A 27,339-nucleotide genomic window follows, 5' to 3' on the forward strand; every position below is an offset into this window, starting at 1 on the left:
ACAGTCCCGTCTCCTTTGCTTCAGGCCTGCTATGAACTCCATGTCCTCGCAGCATTGTCGGCCCATCTCCACACAAAGCATCACCAGCACCGACTCTGCAGACAGTGAGGAGAATTATGTGGCTATGGTGAGTCCCAATAGCTGGAGGGGAGATCAGGAGAGCACATTGTGTTCTTTGTTTTAATGATCCACTTGTTTGCGTGCTACGCTTACTCACTGCACCCAGTGTGAGTGAAACCTCCCTCTTGTCCCCATTAGCAGAACCCAGCGTCTACCTCCCCAGCCGTGAGTGGTACCAGCAGCCCGGCCCCTAGGAAGTGTGGCAACGTGGACTACCTAGCGCTGGACTTCCAGCCTGGATCACCCAGCCCACACAGAAAAGTAAACAGATTTTGTGGACTTAATTTATCACAGATTTTGTTCTCCTTTCTACCATGGTGCAGTCTGCCCTCAGGTCATAATCTCACTCTTGGCTTATTTATCATCCCGCAGCCTTCTACATCCTCTGTGACGTCTGATGAGAAGGTGGACTATGTGCAAGTCGACAAGGAGAAGACCCAGGCGCTGCAAAGCACCATGCAGGAGTGGACCGATGTGCGGCAGTCTACTGAACCGGCCAAGGGGGTCAAGTCCTGACACTGACCTGTACACAAAAATGACCTAAAGTCAAGCATCTCTAGTATCATGTTTCTATCATTACTATGAATACTGGCTGGGCTTGTTAAAGACTGAAATATTTGGACAAGAAGCCATAATCTATCTTTGCCTGTTCTCTGTGATGATTTTTACTGCAATGCACTGCTAACCCGCAGGATATCAGGCCATACAGGTGAAGCGCCCTGCCAAAGCTCTTCATGCAGACTGTTATAACAGTCTAAGGACAATTAATAATGTATATGAAAATATCATCCTTACTCATTGATCCAACCTTTATAAATCAAGTGTTTCATCCAAGCCGCCCCCCCCCCCCCCCCCCCCCCTCTGCAACAGTCAAACATTTTGCATCCAGCAGATAATTTACCCAACTGCAGCCATTTAAAAGAGTAGCGGCGGCTAACTGGTCGATAACCATATTAATATACTGTAAGAGTATGCTTACTGGTCTCAGGAATGCCAAGATGCACTCCAATTTTGGCATGCAGGCAGACTCTCCCTTTTCACTTCAATCTATCATTTGTGCTGAGTCTTGCAGAAGCAGTGAAGAGATTATTTTCACTGCGGGCAATCATTTCAGCTTAGCAGTGCATGTCTGGTAAGAGGAGGGGGAAGAAAATACAGCCTTACAAATACGTAAAGGCCCGTGTCAGAAGCCCTAATGATAACCGTGCGTGGCTGTTGCCTCGGTTTCTATTAAGTATGAGCCCAAACCGTATTTAAAAAGCTGTCAGGCTGGATGGCAGGCCAATTATTTCAATGCAGGTACAAAGTCAGTAACGTCCAAATGTACAGAATGAAGAGAAGAAGAAGCATCTTGTGTCTTTGTAGGGTTGACTTCAATGGTCAATTCACTTCAGGTAATATTCTAATACATTTCATTGTAAATGTGCACTGACCAAGAAAATTATTGAGTTGGAGGAAGTAAAAATAAAGCAGGAGGGATGTACTTTCCAAGGAGTTCAGATATCCTCTCTGTCTTTCTCTCTCTGTCTCTCTCTAGAGACCATAAATACAAGCTAAGTAGAAGGAGAATAGCATATTTATGTTTTCCGGAATTCAACCATTCACTGATGTATGTCTTCAGTCTTTGATATGCCACACACTACAGCTATGTCTCTGAAGAGTAATTGTTTCCTGTATGTAAATTATTAATAGAATGACATATTTGCAGCACATCTTGTTGACTGTTTGATGCACTTGTCTGAGACAAAAAGTGCACGGCGGTAATGTAACATTGTCATTTTCTCACAAAGGCAACCTGCCACAATGAAGATTTGCCAGTGATCATCGTCACTTAAAAAACAGTTTGGGAAAGAATGTTTTCTTAATGTCCTGAACTCTTTTATTTGTTTAATTTGCCTTATATTTTCATTTCAGTTTTGACTGTAAATTTTTGCCTTGGAGAAATTTAATTATTCACAATATTATTCAAGTGAGAGCCATATTGTATTTAGGACAACTGAGCGATCAGTTTCTAGTTCAACTTAAGTCCAGTATTTCATTGTGGGCTGGAACCACTGAAGGGTGAATACTTATTTGATCTTTCTATGACTAGTGTGGCCATGCAGTGCTAGATGGTATTATTGATTATTTCATTAAGATTTACGTCTTAATGTTTTTCTACCATTTTTACTGCTTTTTGTATTCTTTTTATCATTATTTTTTTTACTGATACGTGTAAGCAAGTGATACTCATGAGGACGGGGTCAGGCTAAATTAAGCTAAGTTTGTTACAGCGTGTATTTTATTCTTTTTTTTTTAATTCCCAAATTTTATGATCTGTACATGAAATGGGGAGGCTGGCATGTTTGAGTTGCACTGGCAAAGCCCATCCTGGGCGAACTGTGATTCACAAAGAGCGAAAGCAAGAGAGGAAAGAAAAGACTGAAGAAAAGCCTGTCTCCCTGTCAGTCTCTGAAGTGAAATGGATGTGTAATTTATTATCTAGAGATGCCCGTTGTAAGCAGAAGAGCTGTGTATGTGTTGTGGTAGATTGTGAGTTGTAGTATGTTTAATGACAGCCTGACTGGGCGAGATTGAAAACAATGCTCAGATCTACTGTCAGACTGTCACTGGGTTGACATACTGTACTAGTAGATCATTTTTTTAACCACTGTTATTGCTACTACTGTAAAGCATTCGCAGATTGCTTGTGTGTTAATTTATTAATTTATTGTGCATTTTGCAGTTGATAATTGTAAAAAAAGAAAGAAAAAAAAAACAACCCAACAAGGAAATCTTCTCACTACTAACATTGATGTATGCAAACTGTCTTGATTTTGTGAAGCAATATGACAAACGATGCCAGTGTGATGGTAATGTGGTACAGTTCATCTGGGATACAAAAGAATACAATACTTTGTTCTCCCTGTATTATGGTAGACTTAAACTGTGGACATAGAATAAATCAAGAAGTGAAAGTCTGGTGTGAAGGGTCCTCTTTAAATAAGAACCAAAACACTGTTTTACGGCTGCCACGATGCCATTACTCATCTCTCACCCACACTGAATTGGTGCTGTGATGCACAGAAGTTGAATGTCTGCTGCCCCCTGTTGTTTAGGACAGCAGCTGCATCCATTGGCATTGATAAAGTACTAGATAGATACAGTAGGATTTTGGTAGCTGACACACATACCAGTGGTTTCAGTCAGTATTCATGCCTGTATATTGAAAAGCCTTTTCATACCAAACATGTACAAATATGCAGCACTTCCACAAATAATCTCATTCTTTACACGCAGGAACAGTGACTTAAATTGGACAATTATACATTTATTGTGTTATTACTTATAAATAAACATTGCAAGAAATAAGGATCTGCTAAATCATGTACTTGTTAAATGGATGGTACTGTGCTGCATGACTTTGATTTTCCAGTAATGACCAATGACTAATCTCTCATGTCCACATAAACAAAATAAAGATGACTAATTGGCTAACAATTTCTTAGTCAACCAAGACCCCAATGACAGATTGACTAACTGACTAAGAGGGGCAGCTGAAAAATAAAATGCCAGTGATATTGATACTGGCCAGTGTCTGCTTAAAGGCCAGTTATGTTTGGTCTGCTTCTGCTATGGGCAGCAAAAAAACAAACATTTTCTACACAATATTGATATTTATTCTGTCATTATCAGTTCTTATGATCCATAAAGACATCCTTACAAAATGGGGGTATGGGGTTTTTAAGTAATCTGTGGCTTTGTGAAGTAGCAGGTTTGTAAACTTTTGCAAGTGTTACACAGTTGGAGATAGATTCTGAGTTGGTCTGGATTTTACCCCGTTTTCCAGTTAGACTTGTTGTATGACAACATATGATCCCCGGTGTATGTTAAAACTCTGCAAGACATTTATGTACAACAGTATTACTACATTCTAGGGCTCTTAAAGTCAGAAATATCTTCTAGTATCATTCCTTGCAAAAATTTAAGTAATATTTCCTTTCCTTTCTAGACTTCACAAATCACCCCCAAAAGTTGCAATCAAATTATAACTGAACTTTTAGCTCAAACACCTAAAACATACCTTTTTACTCAGTTATTTACCAGCAGTGTTCTGCAGGTGTACTGCTATATAATGAATCTTCTTATTGCAGGCTGTCTTTAGAGTAACTACAACTGTCATCTTCATGCGTTAATCATGTTAATCTCATAACTCCACTAAGACTAAGAAGGGGCCGACCCCCCAAAGACTACGATCGAATTAAAGCCTGAGCTGTAGTTAGTGCCATGCTGCTTCCATCAGTAGCCAGGAGGGCCAGACTAATGGCTCTGGGGTCTGAGGCTCACTTCCAGGTCAGCAGGGTGGTCTGAGTGTGGCAAGAGATTGTCCCACAACTGCAGAGTCAACAGGTCGGTGACCACAATAGCCAATCTCTCTTCCCCTGTCAAAGCAGCCTGGGCAGGATGCAAAACCCTCAACTACTCCATTACTGTTAGTGTTATTATTACGATTATTGTACTTTTTAATTACCTTTTTTAAAGGGCAGCAAGGCAAGGGCAAAGGCAAAGTTTCACAGGATTGCTTTCCTCTTTGGCTCTGTCTGTGTGCACTTTGCATGGTCTCCCTGTTTGTGTGGTTTTCCTCTGGGTGCTTCAGTTTCCTTCTGCTTTGCAAAAACATGCATCCTGTCTCTGAATGTCAGTGTGTTTGCCTGTCTGAGTTTGTAACCCTTACTGTGCTGGCACCGAGGCTGTCCCCTGCCCCCCAGTATATATTATGATTACTGCCCTGAGTGTAAGGCTTCATCTACAGTATAGTGGGTAAGTATGCAGCCACCTATGACCCTCATCTTGAGTTAGCAGATGATGAATGAATGAATGTGTCTGTTAATGGAGCCAAAACCACCTGAGATTACTTATATTTCATTTTGAAAGGTGCTAAATACTAGGGCTGCAGAAATAATTGAAATATTATCGATATCGCAATATGGCCAAGTGCAATATCTAAATTGCAGGGGCTGGAATTTTTTGATAAAAGTGAAATGTGTCGCAACATACTATTGTAAATGAGGCATGGTGATACTACAGAGATGCCCCAGCCTACAAATCATATTCCACAGGTAAGGGAGCATGCTTGTTTGGTACAGACCCCAGCAAAATTCACATTATCATTATTTTTACATACATTTTTCCACTGAAGATGGAATGCAAAAATTACCCTTTCCACTACAATTGCGACTCACATCGCAATATCAGTCAAAATAATCATAATATGATTTATAATTATTATTTATTCATTTATTTACATATTGCATATCATGCAGCCCCACTAAGAAGCTTACATTTTCTTTACCTTATAAGTGTTGAGGGACGCATTAAGTAAGCAGCCAACCAGCCAGCTGTATTAACTAATTATAAGAGAAGAGTTAGTTTACATAGATGTCAGGCACAACAGCCGCCCTCAGTTACTGAAAAATGAGGACCCCATTTGGTCTTGTTTGGCCTACAAGTATCTCTGGGGCCAGTCAGTTCCTTTAAGCAGTATATTGGTACATTGGTTCATTTAATATGTCTGCCTGTGCACTCCAGGGGTCCATAGATATGTCTGAGTTAAATGTTGTCTTTATGTGAGTCAGTTAACATGTAAGTAGGCTATGCTTCATATTTGTGTCCTCCTTGTAAATGAGTGAGTGTTCTGTCTTTTAATATGTAACTTGAGTTGCATGCTGGGTATTTAGAGTAGTTCAAAAAGAGTGTCCTACACCTTGAAACATAGCTCTCCTTGTAACATGTTTGCAGCCTTATTGTTTATTTCATAATTTGACAAGTTACAGAAAATTTCTATGGTCATAGTTTGGCTTTCACTTCAGTTTCTTTAAAGATCAATTATATCTGCATATCTGTTGTATATTGACACCCTTGTTTACTTTAATGAGGCTAATTATTTCTAATATTTATTTGATGTTATTTACTTATTTCCTGTTATTGTAGAAACTATACACACTAAATGTATACATGTAGGTCTACAGGCTTTATGTAACATTGAAGTAGCCAACAAGAAACAGTGGAAGTGCCCTCTACTTTATTACCAAGTACAACATATTCAAAGACCTCCTAACACCATCACAAGCAGATCTTTTAAACCGTAAATATCTTCCTAAATGTGCCACTGCTTCACTGACTATGTCAATCTGCAAATGCAACCTTATAGAGTCATATTTAGCAAACATTACTGAGGTCCTCTCCCCCTCCTGTCACGGTCCATGCCTTGCAGGACAGTTCACCCTTCACTCCACTAGAGTGTGCATGTGGACCCCGCTCCATCTGTGTGAGTGGATCATGTCAAAAGAGGAATGTTCATACAATGAGGGTCTGTGTATTGTAGTTCCGCTATTGCCTCGGTGCACCACACGGACAAACGATTGTCAATGGACTATTTGAGACGGATCTCAATCGGTTTGTGCGACGGCTCCCTGCGTTTCGGCTGCGTGCTTTGTGACTTGTAATTCGCAACCAGATCCTTTTTTTATCCGGATGGAAAGAGAAAGACAGAGAGAAAGGACTAAAATCCAAACAAAAATGCCGTGAGTCTTGAAGTTTAGTGGATTTGTCTGTTGGTAGATTCTCCTATTCTGGCGACCAGTCGCTGACTTTAAATTTATTGCCAGTCTTACTCTTTGAATTTTGGGACTATTTCATAAGTGTGGCACATTTGAGATAAAGTAAGATGACATTATACCCGGGTTGTAGCCATCGATGAAACTGAAGTTGTGCGTGCTATGGTTTTGAATCATCCAAGGGACTCATATTGAATATAATTTATCTGTGAGCAGAGGTCGAGTCGTTAAGCAAGAGTGGATTCATTCCAGCTGTGAATCCACGAGCCTCTCGTGTTTGTAAATCATTTCAGTTTTAATTAGAAACTGACATAGTAACACCCCTGAGGAAAAATCACTAATAAAATCCTGCAACATTGGGACTCTTTAACGCCTCTGTGGAACCCAGTGTGAGTTTATACTGACCTTATCTCAGTTCACAGGCAAGTGCCTTTTTAATCTTTGGCATCACTGTAACATCAGTTTGACTAGATAATTGTGGAACATATCTTCAAACAGATCTTAAAGGCTACATTGTCTTTCTCTCAAGCGACTTTGTGCGTGCAGTGTAGTATTTTTCTTTCCACATGGGATCATAGCTGAGTTCATACGTCTTGTTCTCTTCCATGCCCCTACTGTGGTCCATTAGAAGCTCAGTGGACCTCAGTCTCTACAAACTTGACGGGGACCTGCGGGCATGGGAGAAGCGACCCCTGCTCAGTCTGCTGCAGGGCCATTCGTACCCATGTTGGGTGTTGGTTTAGGAACTATGCCCGGTGGGGTCGGCAACGGGCCAGTGGCGGCCACCTCCAGAGGCTCTGCGGTTCCACAGCTACACAACGCCATTGTGGAGCGTTTGCGTGCCCGCATAGAGCTGTGCAGGAGGCACCACTCCACCTGCGAGAACCGCTACCAGAGGGGTCAAGCCGAGAGTTCGGACCGGGAGCACGAGAGTACGCTTCACCTGCTCAACATCGTCCAGCAGGGGCCTGGGAACAGAAAGACGAAGGGCAGCCGGGGATCGAACCAACAACCTCCAGAGTACAGCAGAGCCAATGGAGAGCAGAAGGGCTCAGAGGGGGAGCAGAAGCTTTCCACGCGCATAGCGGTGAGTTCTGGGGGGAATCTCGGTTAGTGATGGTGGTGATAATAAATGATCATTGCCGCTTAAAAGGATGATGATGCTAAAGCTTCGAAGCAAACAAAGTTCTGCCCTAACCTCCAGCAGAACAAAACTCAGACCATTAGCTATTACAAGCATTCTTTCTGCATGGTACTTGAGCAAAATGTCAATCTGCTGGTCATCTGAGAGCTGCATTTTCTTCAGTGTTAATGTAATAAGTTATGTTTCTACACACATTACTCAAAATTGCCTTGCTGTGACTCATGATGAACAGTCAAGGCTCCGTCTGAATTTACAGGACAACCAAATCCGGACCAAATGGCCCAACAGTTAGGACATGTTTTAAAGCAAGAGTGATAAACTATAGGTTCCTTGTTTTGCTGATTAAAGGGACCCTTGGAGTGGATGGGGTGATACAGGATCACAAAGTGTGTTTGCAAAGCAATCCATTCAGAGCAAATGGTTTTTGGGGTCATTGGGCCATGGGGATGTTTTGCATTTACTGCAAACCATGTCAGCATCTCTACTGTGCAGCTGATCCAAACAGAGGGATGCAGATGCATTCTGTGGCTTGTTTAACCCACTTAATATGCACCATTATCTCACTTTGTAGTACAGATAAGCTGGTTTCCTTTGTGTCATACGAATTACCAAAATTTCACGAGGATGCTACCTCATTTGACTTTGTTCTCAAAGTGTTTCTTAACAAGAGGGGTTTTGTTGCTGTTTCTGAGGGATCCTGCATCAAGTATGGAGCAGTGTGACCTTATTTTGAGTAGTTTTGAGAGTCTTCAGAGAAAAGGATATTGAGAATGAAGAACAGTATAGTTTGCATGTTCTCCCTCAACAACAGAGCCTTACAAAGAACATAGGGTAGGGAAACTGACTGCGAAACACAGCAGGGCTTTCTGTGTGTCTGCCAGTGCTGCTGATAGGACTGACTTCCTGTATGGCATCTGTTAAGGGCAGAGCCAGAGAGATGTGAGATTTATTTTGTTGTTTTCTTTCATTGGGCACGAGGGAGTTCAGCATCCAGACTATGAATTATTTCCCAAGCAGCGTTTCAATATAATGTCAAAAGGGTGAAAGCTCGCAGATGTTCGTGCTCGAGATTTGCTTGAGATGCTGGATGGAAAAATAAACAATGCAATATTTTTTTTCCACTAAAGTCATAAAAGGGCAGCGATGATTGTTCTGTCAGTTCATTTATTGTCATCACTGGAATTGGGCACGGGGTAGCCTTTGCTGTATGTCATGCAACAGTATTAACCTCAGCCTTGATGGAGACTTTCACATGCAAGAAAAGTAGATTTTCCATGATTTATAGTGCTAATATAAAGTGCAGCTTTCTGGCTTTTCACATATTAGTTTTCATGCTGTTAGGTGCAGTACAGCCTTGCTACATGATGGGAGGCAAGACACAACAACATCATGGATTATATTGACTGTCTAAAAGAGGTCAGGGAACATCATGATCATGTACTGTTTCCTTTTTACTGATGTTGACTCTGGAGTAGCGTGTTCTACATAAAACTGATGAGAGCAGCAAGATGGTGAGGAGGAAATGAAGTCCTGGCGTACATGTTTATATCAACCCTGAGGTTAATATGTTTTTCACAACTCATGATGATTGGGTGAAGCAGAACAGCAGCCATTGCAGAAATCCCCCTTATTGCATTTATATGGCTTCTATCCAGCATAAACAGTGCAGGGAGTTCTTTCTTGAATTTATTCAAATTGAGTAAAGTGTAGAATAACTCTTGCAGTTAAAAAGATTTATTTTGTTACAATCTCTGGCTATAAAGAGAGCACAACTTGTGTTTCAAATATTTCCTGGGGTGCAGTAGTAGTTCTCCATACTACATTCTTCTGAATTAAAAAGCAAGGCTTCTACAATGGCCACATCTGTGCATGTTATTGACTGTTCACATTGGAATTTGCGATGGAAATGTACACCAAGTGAGGGGCAAACAACACAATGGATTATGACTGGCTGGGAGTGCAGAGTGAGCAGCACTTAACAACGCTGCTCATTGAGACCAGATTAACAAAGGATATTCTTTTAGATGAAATTGGAGAAATGGGGAAGAAGACGAGATGGGAGCTTACTTATCCAGCGACTCACAAAACGATTTTCCATAATGCTTGCATGAACTCATCGAAAGCTTTTGGATATTCATAGATTCACTAGATTCTGTTTTTACACCACCACTTCTTCAGTCTTTCCCCTCGTACCTGTATCAGTAAATACATTCAGCTCAGAAATAGGTCAGAGTAGAGCTTAGAAAACATTTGTCCTGTATTACAATGTACAGACATTAGGTTTCATCAGATCAGTATTCAGCAACCATCTTACATTGTCAATCAGCGATACAGAAAGAGTACACAAACTAAAGGCTTAACAAACAGTGATACAGCTCCGCTGCACGTAGCATGCCATGCATTGTCATGCCCTATTATCATGCCTTTAACAAATGGCTCACTAAGCACCTTCTTGAAAGATGTGCTGGCCATGAAACTGTTTGAAGCACAAGGCCCCCATATAAATGTTTAGAGCCACTGAATACATTTCCTGCGCGTGTTTACTTTAAGTCAAACAGGCCTTGAAAAAGCAGTAGGCGAGGGATGCCTGGTGATTAACAGTCCTGTGTGCACTGGGAGGATTTTGTTATTTCCCAGTCTTGTTCTAGTGACAGATCTGGGAACTATAGGCCTAGAGCAGCATGCGCTCGTGGAGAAAGTGCTTTGTATGCTGATGTGTTTGCCTGTTGTGTTTGCCCACTTGCAACACTGTGTCCACCGCACGGCAGCAGCTCTTTTTAAAAGCTGGAGCATGAGGCATCCTGGTCACAGTGGTAGAAAACAGAAACCCTGTAAACGCAATGTCCCCAAAGCGGATGCGGGCAAAGAACTTTGTCATCCTTCTTTCTCTGCCTATGTTTCCTGCCACTATATACTGTGAGCTGCCCATGAAAGGCACAATGCCAAAATACTCTAAGCTTAATGTGTTTGGCACAATTGCAGCATCCTGTACAAAAGGTCAAAATGGGCAACTGGGGTCAGTTGTAGTGTTGTAGACAGATCAGATGTTCCTAACTTGGGGTTCAGGACCCTCACAAAAGGGTTGCAAGATAAGTCAGATGGGTAACAGGGTAGGAAAAGCAGAGAAGATATTTCCATCATCCAGACATAGGAAATGATTAAATGAAACAAGGAAAGAAAATGACTCTGCATGAATTGGATGAACAGTTATACTATGGAACAGTGATGAGGGGTCGCAGTTTGACTTTGCTTGATCTGAAAAGGTCGCAAACCAAAACGTTTGCAGATGTCTACACAATGGTGTCAGATTATTATCAATTGAGAGAATTTCAGTATTTTCTTCAGTAGTTTTTAGTCTGGACCCTTTTTTTTCACTTTTTTTGTTACTGAACATCCACTAAAAATGCCTGCTTTTGCCACTGACAGGCTCAGATTGTTGTAAGTTTCAGACAACATTGCCAAGAGGATCCATACAGAGAAATTAAATGTTTATCTTTACCATTCACTTTGTCTCGTCTGTTTGTTTTGTCTGCAACAACTCGTGAGACTTCAAAACAAGACTTCTCCTTGAGCAAAACTTGGCTACGCACAATAATAGACAGACCGGATCAAGCAAAAGATAAAGAAAAATGTTTTATTTCTTTGTCCAACACCTGTGATAACAATCTGAGCCTGTCAGTGGCAAAAAAGTAATTTTAGATGGCGTACACTGACGGTGCACTACTGCCTGGAGTGGCCACATTTCACACTTGCTCAATATTGGGCCTGTTTAAAAAACTGTTGTTCTGGGGCGTCGGTAGCATAGTCGATAGTGCCGGCGCCCCATGTACAGAGGCAATGCCTTGCTGCAGCAGTTGCAGGATCGAGTGCGGCTTGCAACCATTTGCTGCATGTCACCCCCTGCTCTCTCTCTCACCCTGTTTCACTCTGTCCTGTACATTAAAGGCAAAAAAAAGCCTGAAAAAAAAAACAAAAAACAAAAAAAAAAATGTTGTTCTCATCAGTCACTTTGATACATGATCATGAGAAAATAGAGTTCAGGCTGAAAAATACACATCTCCCATTAACTGACTGATTCATTTTTTTTTAAAAAGCATCACAAAATGCATCACCTCCTGTACAGCACTTTTCACAGTATTATACTCTCATTGTAATTTTTGTGTGACACCTTTTGTATTTACATTTCAAGTACATTCTGTTCAGCCAACATGAAAATGAATGCTGACAGTGAAACACAACAATCGCACCTCTTAATTCATCATCGCTGAGGTAACTACCACTACTGCCCAGTGGATTGACAGCTTACTCAAATAGCATGGAGAAAAAGAAATTCCTTGTACTCTCTTGTGGTCATGTATGATGGATGAAGAGTGTGTGCATGTGTGTGTGTGAGTGTGGGGTGGGGTGTGCACTGTAAGTGCTTCCTGGCATACCCTGTTTGGCTGTTGAACTGCCTGAATCAGAGCTGCCGGTGGTCTGATCTCAGCCTGGCTCGACTGTGATGTGAAACAATTAGCCCAGGTCCATGGGGGCCACCCACAGTGAAGCCTGCAGCTTTACCCAACCCTGTGGATGCAGTAGGGATCCATGTTCATCCCACAGATCACTTCCATGTTGTCATGGGAAGGCTAAAGTTTTTCTTTTAGGAGTAGCAGGCTGTCAGTTGGTGTGAACGCTGAATTACTTTAAGTCCCCTTTAGTGAGGACTGAAATCGCTGCGGGTGCTGTTTATTGACAGCACGACTACACTGTAAGCCTGATGTGATTAAGCTTGTCTCATTGTATAGACTGTAGCTGTGAGATGAGTTGAGCAGCTCATAGTGCTCTGATTAAAACACATTAAGATAGGCCTCCATATACTGTAGTAAAGCCATCTGTTAATCTCCTCCTTCTATTTGGGATTAGTGCTCATTCCAAGATATGGTTTAAACACAGCCACAATCCAATTCTACTTATGCACTGTGCATTTTGGGGTATGGAATATGTATTGAAATGTCCTCTATTATTTGAATAGAGGACATAGATATATTAACTTTAAGGATGCATTTGCATTTTATTGTAAATCTTTATATACAGTCAACTTTATAATGAAAATGCAAAATCAACCATAGACATATCTTAGCAATCCCTCATTACAACTAGTTGCTCAAAACACAAGCTAATGATACATGTAGCACCCAAATCCGCAGTGCACTGATATGCTTATGTCCAGAGCTTCCATTCAGCTTAATGGGCAGAGGACGGTGTGTGAATCAGAGTTGTAAGCAAGCTCTACTAATGGCATTACTGCCTCCTTAAAGGTCCAGAGTGTAAGATTTAGAGGGATTTAGTGGCATCTAGCAGAGAGGATTGCATTTTGCAACCAGCTGTAACTTCTCCCGGTTAGAATTCCTTAGTGTTCATTGTTCAGGAGGGTTTTTCTGGGAGCCAAATTTCGCACAGAGGTCTCTTCCTCTCTAAAACAAACGGATCAGGTGATTAAAAATGGTAAAAACAGTAAATAAAACAGGTTCAGGTCCAGTGTTTCTAGCCAGACACCTGCTAATGTGTGCTCACCATTTTTTGTTAATAACTTAAAATCCAGACATATAGGAGAATTTAACCGGGAATTTAACCGGGAGTCGAATTATTTGCCTCTCTGAAACAAATGGACCCGTCGATTTAAACTGGTGAAAACACTGAATAAAGCAGTTTCATATTAAAAAAGTCACTGATTTGCCAACGCTCTTGTTGCTGACTATGCTGACTGACGCAAAAACACGCCCTATCTAGAGCCAATCTTTGGTTTGTCTGTTCTGGGCTACCGTAGAAACATGGCTGTGCAACATCGCAAACTCCTTCAATGAGGACCCACTCCCTACGTAGATATAAACGTCTCATTCTAAGGTAACGAAAGCACAATGAGTCTTATTTTCAGGTGTTTATACACTCAAGGAAACATACTTATTATATTTTATTCCGTGTCTGCCAATATATCCCCCTAAATCCTACACACTGGACCTTTAATGGGCAGAGGACAGTATGAGAAGCAGGGTCTTAATCAAGCTGTACATATGTTAGTACTATCACCTAAATTTAGAATGTAATGAATGTTGTAGTCTTCTGTTTTCATGATGTTTTCAGATATGCTGTATACAGTGTATTATAATAATAAAAAATAAAAAAAGTCAAAAGCTGTTTGACTTTTTACAGTACTGGATCATAAGTGGTTTAGAATATAATACTTCTTTTACAAATGCTGCAAACGTCAGATTGAAAGATTATAGTAATTACAGAAAATGGGTAGATATAAATGCATTATGATCCACCATAGATTTCTTTTAACAAAATGATACCCACTGGCGTAAGAGTTAAGTACACGCTATGGAATGCGATTTAAGTTGGGAGTCATTTGATGACATTTGCTTATTAAATAGTTCTTTTTATTATTCATTTACTCAAGTAGTTCCAGATTAATCTCAGGCAGTAACATGTTTCCAAGGTGGATATTATGACCTCTCCTTCCATAAATTTCTGTGTTGTGATTGACACCATATAAACAGGAGGGATCACCATTACATTTTGCTCAGGGAAACATGACAGCGGCTTTTTAACTGATACACATCAGCCAGATTTACCGATTGTAATAAAAGTTAGGGCCATGTAACATTATGTTCTGGACATTCCACAGTCATATCCGAGGGCAGTTCATAAATTTTTAGCACCAACTAGATCTCTGCAAGCACAGCTTGTCTCTAAGGAAGGGGGGAGTTGTAGGTTAATATCACACACAATGGTAATGCTGTGGCTTGTCAGTTTCCAGGAAATGACTGCCTATGGATGACATTTGTTTAGACAGTATGTTGATTCTGATTTAGTTAATAGCTACAGTTTCATCTTCTGGCTAAATCGTGCATGAAATGAATGTCTCTATTTGCCAGTAAACATGGTTTTATGATAACATCAGCATACATGCGTTCTAAACAACTTAGCTGCACATACATTTTGTGATCATGATTGCTATGTCCTCAGGGGAGAGCGGAGCACAAGCTTCAACAAGCTTCTCCTGTGGTAGCCAACCCAGACACCAGATTTTTAAGTGGCACAAAACAAAGTTCACTGATGACTGACATTTCTCAGAGGAGCTTTATTTTTCAATCCCTTTGAGTTAATGACTATGTTTACTAAGATATTATAGAGGCTGGAGTTTTAATCTTATAAACTGCAGCTTTTAGTATTATTAATGTCACGATGGCATAAGTCAGGACCTTCAACAACAAATCATTAGTTCTAAAATAATAATGTCCAAACATGTCAAATGAAATTCTAAGTGGGTGTCCAAAAGATTCTCGTTTTTCATTTTGAGGACATCTAAGCAGTCATTGGAGCTCTCTCTTCCTCGTCTGTCTGGTCATGGCTGCTGACTACCCAGTTCCAAACAGCGTTGTTAATGCCAGAAAACATGTATCATTTCCTGTGCACCAGTGGATTCTTCCCAGAAAAGACCTGTGAGACATTATGTACAGTAAAAGCTCCCATGAGTGAAAGATATATCATTGAAGGGCTTGTTAGCACAAAGCAGCAAAGCAGAATAAAGATGGGATTAGAAATGAACCTTTATTGATTATGCAGTTTTAGTAATTCATAAAAACCTCTCTGTTTTGGGGTCCTGATCCTACAGTACTTGCTTTTGTTTGAACTACACAACTTTGTGACCACTCTCATAAAGGAAATCAATTGTAGTTGTTATAATTATCCATGTAAACATATTGCCTTTATGATTGGATGATAGATTTTGTGTTATCTCTGTGGAAAATATGGTAAACTCAGTGTAATGTGTCTTAAACAGACTAGGCTCAGCAAATGTGGTGTCGTGCAGGAGCAGCAGCAACGTGTTAGAAATAGTGCTCTGTGAATCTGGGACATCTCTGTACCTGGCAAGATTTGCATTGCCTTCTCTTCCTGAAATGAGCACACTTTCTCATTCCTTTCTGGACTAATTTAGATTTTGTTAACAAGTTCCATGCTACCAACAAACACACATGAAAAAAAACCCCACAAAATAAACAAAGACGAACATATAAATCAGGAAAGACAAAAGCTTCCAGACACACAGCAGGGCAGTGAGGATGTGTGTCAAATCAAAGGCATTCATGGATCATCTGTTATACAGTATGTCTAGTAGTGGTGTCTTAAAAACCCCCTCATCCTCCTTCCCTCTTCCCACTCCCCCACTCTACCACCCTCCAACCCATCTCACACACACACACACACACACACACACACACACACACACACACACACACACACACACACACACACACAGACACACACACAGACAACCCACCCTGCCGCACACGCCTCATGTTTTATTCAGCAGCCTATGGGAAGGCTGTATCTGTCTTTGAAGAGAGCTGCCGAAATCATGTAGTAGACCCATCTCATCCTCAGTCTTCAAGGGATGATACAATATAAGTGGGTACATGCTCAGAGGAACATAAGCCTCTGACAGTCCAGGTGGGCCAGGTCAGCTCTGCTGCCGTATGAGCTGTATAACAGTCTGGCCTTTAGGGTAAATTTAGCCTGTAGTTGCACTGGAACTGCTGGCCGTCCCAGGTTAAAAGCCTTTTCTCCATAGACATCTGGTTGCAGTCCTTGGCTGTGGTCCGCGGCCTCTAGCAGAGCTTGCAAGGTAACAGCTTTACCTTCAGACCCTGCGTTAACATTGTAGAAAACACATGATCAGCATCAACCTTGCAACATCTCCTCCCTGGTGGTGCAGGTTTTGTCTTTGTGTCCACTCTGCTAATTTACTGCCAGGGCAGTAATGAATAACAGGTCATGCGTTTGCCATTGTTTATTCTCACATGATACAAAGAACGTATAATGTGATGTGTCTAGTGCTCAAACTTTCAATTTAAAAGTCCAGTGTGTAGGATTTAGGGGGCTAGGCAGACCTTAGTGTAGTGGTTAGAGCACTCGTCTTCCATGCAGAAGGTCCAGAATTCGAATCCTGCTGGGGTCAACATCAGCAAAGGTTCCCACCGCCGAAACAAAGGGGATCAGATTCCTTAAGGAGTAACTCCAGAATCTGGTCCTCAAGTCCTCAAAAACAAGGATGCGTCTCAAACTCGTTGTAGATGGGAGGTTCCAGGTGTAAAAACAGATTCACAGGCAGAAACGGAATATAATGTAATAAGTATGTTTTCTGTAGTGTATAATCACCTGAAAATAAGAATCGATGTGTTTTCGGTACCTCAGAATGAGCCGTTTATATCTACATAGACAGTGGGTCCTTGTCCACCATGTTGCACTGCCATGTTACTACAGTAGCCCAGAGTGGACAAATCAAACACTGGCTCCATATAGGGCCATTTTCGTTTTCGCATCGGCCACCGTAGTTAGCAGCCTGTCCGCAATGAGTGCATCAGAAAAACACTATTTTTTTAATGTGAAACTACTTTATTCCATGTTTTTACCAGTTTAAATCACCATGTCTAATTGTTTCGGAGAGGAAGATACCTCTGCGGATAATTTGGCTGATGGTAAAAACCTCCTGAATGTCTTGATCTTAAGTAATCAACAAAAAAAGATGAGTACATATTAACAGGTGCTGGGCTAGTGGTCCATCTACAGGCCAAACAGCATTGGAAAAACACTCATTTGGAAAGTGAAACTGCTTCATTCGGTGTCTTTGATGGTTTAAATGACTGGAGAGGAAGAGACCTTTGTGGATAATTCGTCTCATGGTAAAAACCTCCGGAACAATTGACACTGAAGGAATTCTGACTGGGAGAAGTTACAGCTGGCTGCAATCTGCAGTCCTCTCTGCTAGATGCCACTAAATCCCCCTAAATCTCACACACTGTTCCCTTTTAACCTGTAGTTGATCAATAGAAAATTCATATACAGCAATTTTGATAACTGCTTAAGCCATTTCTAAAACAAAAATACCAAACATCTGCTGGTTTCATGTTCTCAAATGCTGCCATTCTCAGTTTGATTCTGTCGTCAATGGAATCTTTTGTGGTTTTGGGCTGTTTGAACAATTCGAAACAATTCAAATGTTCCTGGGAAACTGTGTTGAGCATGTTTAAGTGCTTTGTGATATTCTTTACCACTGAACAATAATCTATTAATTAATAACAAAATGCACAGGCTAGACAATAAGAAAATATATTAGTTGGAACCTTCTGTATATTAATATGAAATGTCTCTAATACTCTAACCTACGATCTGATAAGTTCATCTGATATGAAAATGAGTTCCAAATATGCTGCACAATTGTTTAAATTTCCTCGCTGATCCTCTGACTGCAAATTAGACTGTGCAGTAGACTCTTGTGAATATGCGTGGATACTTGTTTCATGTTTTGAATATGAATTACCCCACTATTCAGTGTTTCATCCAAGTGAACATTTCACTGGGTTGAAATACCTCCATTCCCAAGGGGTTTGGATTAGAGAGTCCCCACTGTATCCCTTTGTTGTTGATTTGTGCTTTCAGCATGCTTCCCGTTGTTGCCAGCACTTTGTTTGAATTTTGAGCATTATGTGGACCTGAAGACACACAAAAAAAAAATCTCATCTGTGCCATCGAAGTCAACGGGGAATTTTAGGAGGACTAATATATTAGCGTTCCATCGCAGCTATTTGACTGAAGAAACATATTTTTCATGGTTTTTCGTCATCTGGAATTTAGACTTGAAAATATATGTGAAGCTCGGGGCAGTCACTTAGCAAGAGAGGACTGTGTTTATGTACATCTATATCTTCAGAGGGGCCTTGTAGAGGTAACTGTTCATGCCTGATGCGATTTCTTCTGCTGAGAGAGCTCTTTGAGGTTTGTCAGGTTTTTCCTGCTTGACTTAATTGTAGAGAGGGCAGGATTGTGTGTGAGGGGGGAAAAAGGGAAAGGAGGGAGGGTGGGTGGAGGGTAGTGCCTTGGAGTGTCTTTCCACAAGTACTTTGCTACCCATTGCTGAAACTGGAACCCTGTGGGAACAAGCATGTTCAGGTGTATTTTATGTGCAGTGCGTGGAAGGTGAATTGAGGGGACAAATTGCATGCAAAATGAAACACAAATGGCACTTTGCCGCCTTGTTTACGACAAGGCCTAAAAAACAGACTGTCTCAATGCAGTATTTATGATTTCTGTTGGATTTTGGCATTCATATTGTGCACCAGCTTGACAACTGCGAAGGTTTTGTTTGCACTGACAGCTGTGTGACGCTTGGATAAACAGGAGCTTATCTATAACTGTTCTCACACTTATCTGACAATCAGCTACCTGATATGTCAGAGTTTCCTGGACTTGTTGTAGCGGCTGCTGCTGTAAACAGATCTGATTATCCCAGTGGCCACTGGAGAACTGGGTGTGGATGTCCACTTGTGTTACCATGTTGACATAATGTCTTCACCTTGCTGAAATTCTTTACTCCAGCCCTACACGGCTTTTCACAACCAGATTTATGTATCAGACAAAACCATTTGAAGCCCGAATGTAATCAGCCATCTCGCTTCTCTGCTGGGGAACAATTGGGTTCAGAGCAAAGCAGCTTTATTTGCAGGACTTCAAACAGCCTATTCTCCCCAGGGTCATTACCCCGCTCAGGAAATGAGAAAGTGGGCTCCTGATGTCACTGGCAAACCCCTTGCACAGAATTCCGGGTTAAACTGGGAGGGGGGGAGGAGAGGGCCATGCTAGATCAGAGTTCAGACATGTTTACATTACAGCTCAGGATATTTCTCAGAGCCCGGCCAAGCTGCTGAAGTTCCCAGGCTCCAGAGTTGCGGAGTGCTGAAAAGAGGCACAAGCATTCACTTTTTCTTCTCTCCTCTCCCTCCCGCTCCTGTGCTCTGGGGTCTAAGTCATAGTTCAACTCCATTTGCAATGCATAGTGGTAATGTTCTGTTCTTTGCTACAGTTGTCCTTGGGGAAATATTAAAGATGTGAAATACATGAAAGGTGAAAGTCGCAAACACAGTTGACACAGATAATGTTTGCATGTCTGAAATGATGTTGCTGACATTGTTTAAGAGATGAATGTCGGGAACTAATAGCAAATTCAGCTCAAGTATACGTTGTTACAGTTTTTTTTGGTCTCTAGTCCTTGACATATCCTGCTCTTTATCTTGTTTTCCTTTGAAGGATTTTTTTTTTTAAATATGCATATGCCTTTCTCTCAGCAGTGACAATAACAATATGTGGCAAAACACACCAGGTGAATGTCGTCTTATCTTCTAACATGAACATTTGAATATATTAAATATCAGATCATTTTCAGCTCGATGGAGACCACAGAAAATATATATGCTTTAATTGCTATTTTTCTTTTTAGACAGCTGACTATTTAAATAGTGCAGTGTGTTGGGAATTTATCTAGGAGCATCATGGATGGCACTAGAGCTTCACCCCGCCTCCTGGAGCTGCCAACCCATTTAAACAATGGAATTTTCCTGACCTTCAGTGGAGAATTTTAAGGATTTGCTTTCTGTTTATAACACCTTGAATCTTATTCCATCATATCATAGTTCTGGCAATTGTTTCAGTCGTTGGTTTTATATTATACTCACCAAGATATCTGTTCTGGGAATGTGACGACATTGCTTAAAACAAATCAGACAAACAGGTTAAAAATGAACCCACAAGTTAGCCAACCTATTTGGAAGAGAAAACAGAAGAAAGTTAGTGCCCAAACTATCAGTTGTAAACATCCATCACAATTTAACTTACCTTACTTTACCTACCAAGTTGCCTTAGCTGTGTACACACACAGTTCTCCAGTGCAGTAAGGGATTATTAACAACATAAGCTGTGCTTTCAGTTTTGGCTTTAAAGTGTCAGATAATCTGGCCAAACTATTTTGGCTTGTTTGCTATCTGATCAGTTGACTGCTCATTTTGCTCTATTTGACTTTGCAGTAGCGATGCTATGGTGATCCCAGATGAGAGCAATAATTTAAATATTTCAAAAAAAAAAAGAAAAGAAAAAAAAAGCAATGAATCAGCTGTTGTCATTGGGGCTGACCCGTGTAGCCAGTGGGTATCCGGGCCAAGACTTCCTCTTTCATGTGCCGGTCATTTTGGCATCTCTATAAACAGATATCATATGAATACAGATAAATTATGATTAAAAACTGATGGGTTCCAGGATTGCAATTTGGCCAGTGTGTTCCACCTCTCCACATGGACTGTTTACCTGCTTTTCAAACTGATTGGCCAGTACTATTCAGACTACAAACAGGCTACGAACAGAAACCAGAACCGATACCAAAATCTTGCATATATCTGCATAATCTGTTTATAGAAATGAAAAAATCTGCAATAAACTGGACTTTTATCCTAATCGTAACAATTTCAGAAGCACCCCCACCCTTCTGAGTGCAGGCAGCTCGGGACTCTACTAAATCATTGTTATTTTGGGGCATGAACGTGGTTAGATTTGAAGGACTTCATATCACTCACAATATTCTGGCAATCAATAGCTTAAGAAATAGCCTATATGTATTTGTGCTTCAATATGTATTTGGCCTTCAAAATTCCACAACTGTCAAATTCTAATTCAAATGTTTGAGACTGCTAGACGATCCTGTCTAGAGCTTCAGATCCAGGTCTAGAGGAGGAACATAGATGGTCTTGTTTCTTGCCTCAGCTCTGCCAATAAGGCTGAGAAGTGGCAGCTGGAATGTTTGTGTTAGTGCTCTGCTGTGGTGAGGTGTCACGGTGCTGAGCTATGCTCTGGCGCCTGCTCTCTCTCCACCTTACCTAGAGGCACACAGACACTGCTGTTGAATCTACAGCACACGGGAGGTGAAACCAGGGGACGATCTCTGGTCTTTATCTGCCCTGTCGAATTGACTACAATCTGGTTTTAACAGGAAGCAGGCCTCCAGTGACAGGGCTGCTGCATGGTTTGGCGGCTATTTTAGACTAATTTAAGGCTGCACGGATTATGGCATATCTTGGAAAGCTAGCCGCTTACTAATTTAAAGATTTGGGTTTGATTCTAATGATTTTGATTTTAAATATACCATGGCTCCAGTTAGAAGTAATGCTCTGTGTTGTAATATCAAAAAGAAAAAGTAGTTAAAGGCCATTTTGGTTTATTTTAAACAAAGTCCTTACCTCCAGATATCTTAGTGTAGGATTTCTGGCCAACAACAGCAGTTCCTCTAATTCAAATGAGGCCAACAACTGTTTCTAAAATGTAATGAAACATTCATAATGTTTTACAATGTAAATGCTATGTGCCCTTTGCATGACAAGTGAGAGGAATCTGTTTGCCTGCCATGAAAGGATTACACGAAGGGGTAATAGGCAGAAACATGGAGCCTCACACTGAAATCATGTAGCAGACAGTAACAGAGTCTCGTCTGGATGAGGGATGGGAAGACATGGTTGCCTTCAGCTTTTTAGTTTTGGTTGACGTTTTACTGTAATGTCAGCCAAACTGTTTAAGTTATGTAAATATAACTGTAACCGTCATCTTGATTTCATATTTTTCGATTTGCCTAACATTCATGGCAGCTATAGGAGACTGTGATCCTGAAGTTTAACTGTAAGATAAATAAGCTGAGTAACCAGGAAAATTGAAACCAATGCTAGGCAATGGTGATAAATATATCCTTAAAAAATTGATATGTTTTAATAGTTGTTTATGAGAGAGGTCTTGTTTACTGTTGTATTTTTTGAGGCTGTAGTTTGTAATGTTGCACTGGATTGCATTACAGTGTTTAGCAATGTCTACTATCTCCTAAAGGGTTTTCATGTTTCACCTTCTTGCTCTCATTGACAGAGCTCTGCACACTTTCACAGAATTATAAAAAGGGTTTGTTTTTTGCCCCTTTACATTTTTTTTAATCTCATTTTCTCCACTCTTAAAAAGTCCAAAGTATGTTTAATCCATCTGGTAAAGCCAGGTGGTGAATGTTGCCTCCAGAAGATGAGAATGAGTCTTAAAGCAATTAAGGGGGTGAATCCGATAACTGCATGAGCTGCTTTTAGGTGGGCTTGTGGAGTAAATCCAAATAGGGCACAATATCTTTATAAAGCATGATTAAGCGTTTAGAATAACACACCAAAAAGGTTAGTGCAAGACGAGATCATGTGTGTAGCATGCTAGTTGGCGTGAGTGGTCTACACCAGAATCCACTTAGATTAAACATATGCTATTTAAGTGGATCCTAACCTGGTATTTACATGTGTCTTGGTTGATCCGATCAAAGATGGACAGCTCTAAGCCTGTCTGTTCACACCTGACATTAGAAAGCGTCTCTACAGGCATCTCGAGTGACCACTTGTGATCGGCTCTCACTTGCCCGCTCTATATGCCAATAAATATGTACATCATTTCCATTTGAAAAGTGTTTTTGTTTTTAACTAGTGGCAGGAAATTAAAAGAAGAAAAAGTAGTGCACTTCCTGTGAAGAAGAAGTTTGCACAAACCATTGCACGCAAAAACAATCAAAACAATTCAGATGCAGTCTATACCATGGCAAGTTCTAGGCTAACTAAATTGCCCAAGATGTTTGACAAACTAGTAGTTAGAGAAGTTCTGATACCATTTTTTCCTTCTAGGTACCGGTTTCGGTTTCTGACCTGGCGTATTGGCTGATACCAAGTATCGATCCGATACCATTGCTACTAACCCTGTACAGATGCAAAAGGATTGCTGTCATTGTTGTATGACCTACAGAGAATGACCACCGTAAAACTTTATTATTATTATTATTTATTTTGAGATTTTGCTAATGACCAACATTACACTTTTTACTGGAAATCAGTTCTTCTTCGCTACTCTAAAACAGTAGTTGCCAGGGGCTGCTCAGTGCAATATAACAAGTCTAGTTTATCAGTAAATTGTGTGGTGTACTATTGGTTCATAGACTTGAGGACTCGCCAATACCCGATCAAACATTTTAGGCAGGATTGGAGGCATTTCCGCTACCGGTACTAACTATACTCATAATCAGACAACACTGTTGGCATACAAATGAATACTTCTGTGTATGCAGAGGACGTCAGCTGAGTAGGCGGTCCTTCAGTGAGGCCCCGGATACATTTGTGCAAAAACTACTGAATGAATGTGGCCATATGCGGACCAGACCACCTCTGAATGTAGTCTGAGCGATCAGATCTCAAGATGCATTGAGGATGCGTTCGGTGAATTTACTTAGAGCTGTCTGCTTGAGATCCGATCACCCAAGACCCATGTAAATACCAAGTGCAAACAGGGCCAAACTTGCATCATGTCAGACTATATCTGGCTCAAGGCGGGGAGATGTGTACGATGAAGTGCTGCCTCTCATTGATCACTAATCAATGAATTATCTAACTCCTCTCCTTAAATTTCCCACTGTATCAGTCTCTCCAAAGAATGAGAAATATTACAGCAATATTTTTCTGTTCTTGATGCTTTAGATACCTCAGAAACAATTAATCTTGCACTATATGTACATAGTCAGAGTGAATGGTTTCCTGTAATAGGGCCCCTTTAAATGTATTTGGGCTGACTGGTTCTTTTTGAATTGGTGGTCATTAAGCAAGTAAAGGCTCATTCTCCTTCCTTTCTGCTTACAGAGAAAAACTGTGATGCTGCATTCTTTTCATAGCTGTTAGTGAGAAAGTGGGGTTATTATGTGTGCGAATGCATGATAACAAGAGGGAGAAAGAGAGTGAAGAGAACATTCCTTTCTCACTCCCACTCTCCACCACCACACCCCCATTGCTACTCACTGCCACCCCACCCCCAGTTTCCTTCCTGTGCTTTTTTTAGAGTCTATTGGATGTTTTTCCTACATCCGGCAACAAAGCCAGCCTTTTCATGCCATAACCTAATGGCATGGTGTTCTGCGGTTCAGCAACACATAGGCACGGTCAAATGTGATAAATTAATTGAAGCACACTCTTTTCTAACTTCATGTCCTTGTTCACTTCACTAGACAGATGGCTTAGGTAGTCTGGTTGGGTGGAGTGTGTCCTTGAAGAACAGAAATAGTTTCTATCATGTACTGAACATGTAGAACATTTTCTGTAAACATAGTCCTGTAACAGTGTAAGATACTCGCTGATACTGACTTTTGTATTGGTTGTTAATACCTTGAACATCAGTGTCAGGACTACATAAGAATTTAAGACAGCAGGCCCCTTGGTTTAATGTGAATTAATATGTTTTAGATTAGTTCTCAGAGAAATTACACAAGATCAGAGCATATGGAATCTTGATTTTATATGTAGTATGTAAGTAAGAAAATCAAAGTATGTACACACAAATGCCGATGGGAGCTGTAAGAGAACAGTGGTATTGGTTGTGGTCTGGACATAATATACCAAATTTTTTATCCTTTTTTGTAATTTTAGACGTTAACCCTTCATGGACTGACTTATAGCTCACCAATCTTTTGCATGTAGCAGGCTGCAAATTCTCTTCAAGGGGGAGTGCTTGGTAAAGAAAGGGATTGTAAATATAAAACCCTAATGGTTTGAATAATAATAATAACAATTGACCTACTTTGTAGTTTGACGTGTCCTTTCAACAGTGTTACAAACTGTTTTTATAATGGTCCTCTTCAGGGAAATTTATTTTTTCGGCCACAGGGGATTTTTGTGTTGCAGAGCCACAGTCAGTCAATGGGACAAATTTGCAGGGGAAAGTGGAAGTACCTTATCTAGCTCTCATTCATAATGTTGCCTAGTTTGGGAACCAGACGAATCTGCAAGCCTATGTTTTATTTGCTGTGGCCGATGCACCTGTTCCCCTCCTGTACAGACAGATTTCCAATCACAGCTGTTTATGTACTGGAGGCGGATTGATGATGACTGACAACTTGCAGAGACTTTGCACTTTAAGTAAAATACCTGATGACGTCATTTTTGTCAGGGACACTAACATTAACCTAGCGTAGTAAAGAGGAGGGGCAATATGGAGATATTATATTGTTATCAAGATTGAGACTATATATCGTCTGGCTGCATTGCAGTAAAGTGATGTAAAAGTATCAACTTAACAACCCTCTCTGTTTGTTTTAAGACCTGCCTCAACCCACTTAGTACTTATATGCACCTTATTGATGATTATTGATCAAAAATCTCAGTGTTAATATTTTCTGAAAAAACAATTAAACAACAAAAAAAAAAACAATAGTCATCCCTACAACTTTGTCGCATCAGAGAGGGTCAGAAATATTGTTTGTTTGATTCTGTCTCCCAGTCCTAGCGTTGATGAGGCGCTTTCGAGGAGATTTAAAAATATCATGATATGTATCGTGTATCGAGATATAGCCCTACTATTGTGATTATCATTTTCAGGACATATTTACCAGGTAATGGATACACCATCACATCTCATTTCTACACACTGTAGTCTGCTTACATTTGTCCATTGCTCAGCGCTACATCACGTTTCATTGCTCTGATTGGTTGTAAGTCTATCCAATTGCGTCCAGAGGCATTTCGATCTACAGCTGTTGATAATGCTCCTTGGAAATCAAAAGTGTACTGAGACGTTACAGACTAATTTGCATTTGTGAATTGATTTAGCAATGTCAGGTTAGATGTTGCCTCCTACAGGCAAACAGCTTTGTTACAATTTTAACACATGCACCACCTAGAGGTGAGTGTTGGAGCTGCAGTTTTTTTTTTTTCCATCTTGCTGATTTGTTCCACTGATTTGACTCAAAGTGCTAGATCTGCAGGTCTGAAACGGATCTTAAGGCACTGCCATTTGAAAATAAGCTTGGTATCATGTGCTTATATCATTGTCAACGTTTGTCCATGTGAAAGTAAAATCACCTGGGATACAGTATTTGTTTTCCATATATATTTTTTTACTATTTCTTAATATATTTGAACAAGTAATCCTTAAATCAACACTTAAATTGACCACTGACCTGCACAATACACAGTACATTAGTATTTGTAGCCTAATGCTCTCTTCAAGTCAGCACATTACACTAGAACAACTTCACAAAGCACTGCCTAAAATACTGACACTTGTGTTTATCAGGGTTTGTCCTCATTGTCATTCCCAGTGAATTAATTCCCTCGGTAAGAGGGAATTTTCCCCTCTATTATGCTGCCTTGGCTGAGTTTGAATCACCAAGCTCATCTGTTTTGCCTGAAGTAGTCAAAGCGAGGGAAAAAAACAGCTGTCTAGTCAGTGAAGGGACGCCTTGCCAGTTGAGCTGTGAAATCCACACAAGCAAGCAGGATAATCTCTTCCACGTAGACCAAATATCATATCCTGGGATGGAAATGCAGATAGTTCCATATACAAACCTTGACCTTACAGGGTGTAATTGAATGTGACAGCAGCATAATGTATAATGTGATATCCCAAAACACTCATCACATTGACACTGAAGGCAAATGTTGCTCTTTGTCTGAATCACATTTCTACCAACAGCATACGAAGTTAACCTCATATAATGGTGCACTCGAACTTCATTAATACAAGTTTACTTGTAAATGTACAAAATGTTAAGATTTGCTCAGCTTCCAG

General features: G+C 40.6%; 2 protein-coding genes across 4 annotated transcripts in view; both read left to right on the plus strand.

Annotated features, from left to right (window-relative positions):
* gab2 (GRB2-associated binding protein 2) overlaps window positions 1-3,077 on the plus strand; it is a 44,260-nt gene extending 41,183 nt beyond the window's left edge. For 2 of the 3 annotated variants that reach the window (XM_050072388.1, XM_050072405.1), the window contains exons 8-10: window positions 25-127; window positions 259-381; window positions 493-3,077. In XM_050072388.1, coding sequence (XP_049928345.1) covers window positions 25-127; window positions 259-381; window positions 493-636 — 370 coding nt within the window. In that variant the 3' untranslated portion in view covers window positions 637-3,077. The remainder of the gene's footprint in view (window positions 1-24; window positions 128-258; window positions 382-492) is intronic. The other variant, XM_050072396.1, reaches the window with a different exon arrangement.
* Window positions 3,078-6,501: 3,424 nt separating this feature from the next.
* zmp:0000001236 (mastermind-like protein 2) overlaps window positions 6,502-27,339 on the plus strand; it is a 46,662-nt gene continuing 25,824 nt past the window's right edge. Inside the window, exon 1 of the mRNA XM_050072378.1 lies at window positions 6,502-7,803. Coding sequence (XP_049928335.1) covers window positions 7,393-7,803 — 411 coding nt within the window. The 5' untranslated portion in view covers window positions 6,502-7,392. The remainder of the gene's footprint in view (window positions 7,804-27,339) is intronic.

This window comes from Epinephelus moara, chromosome 2 (assembly GCF_006386435.1).
Source record: "Epinephelus moara isolate mb chromosome 2, YSFRI_EMoa_1.0, whole genome shotgun sequence".
In the NCBI taxonomy this organism is placed as follows: Eukaryota; Metazoa; Chordata; class Actinopteri; order Perciformes; family Serranidae; genus Epinephelus; species Epinephelus moara.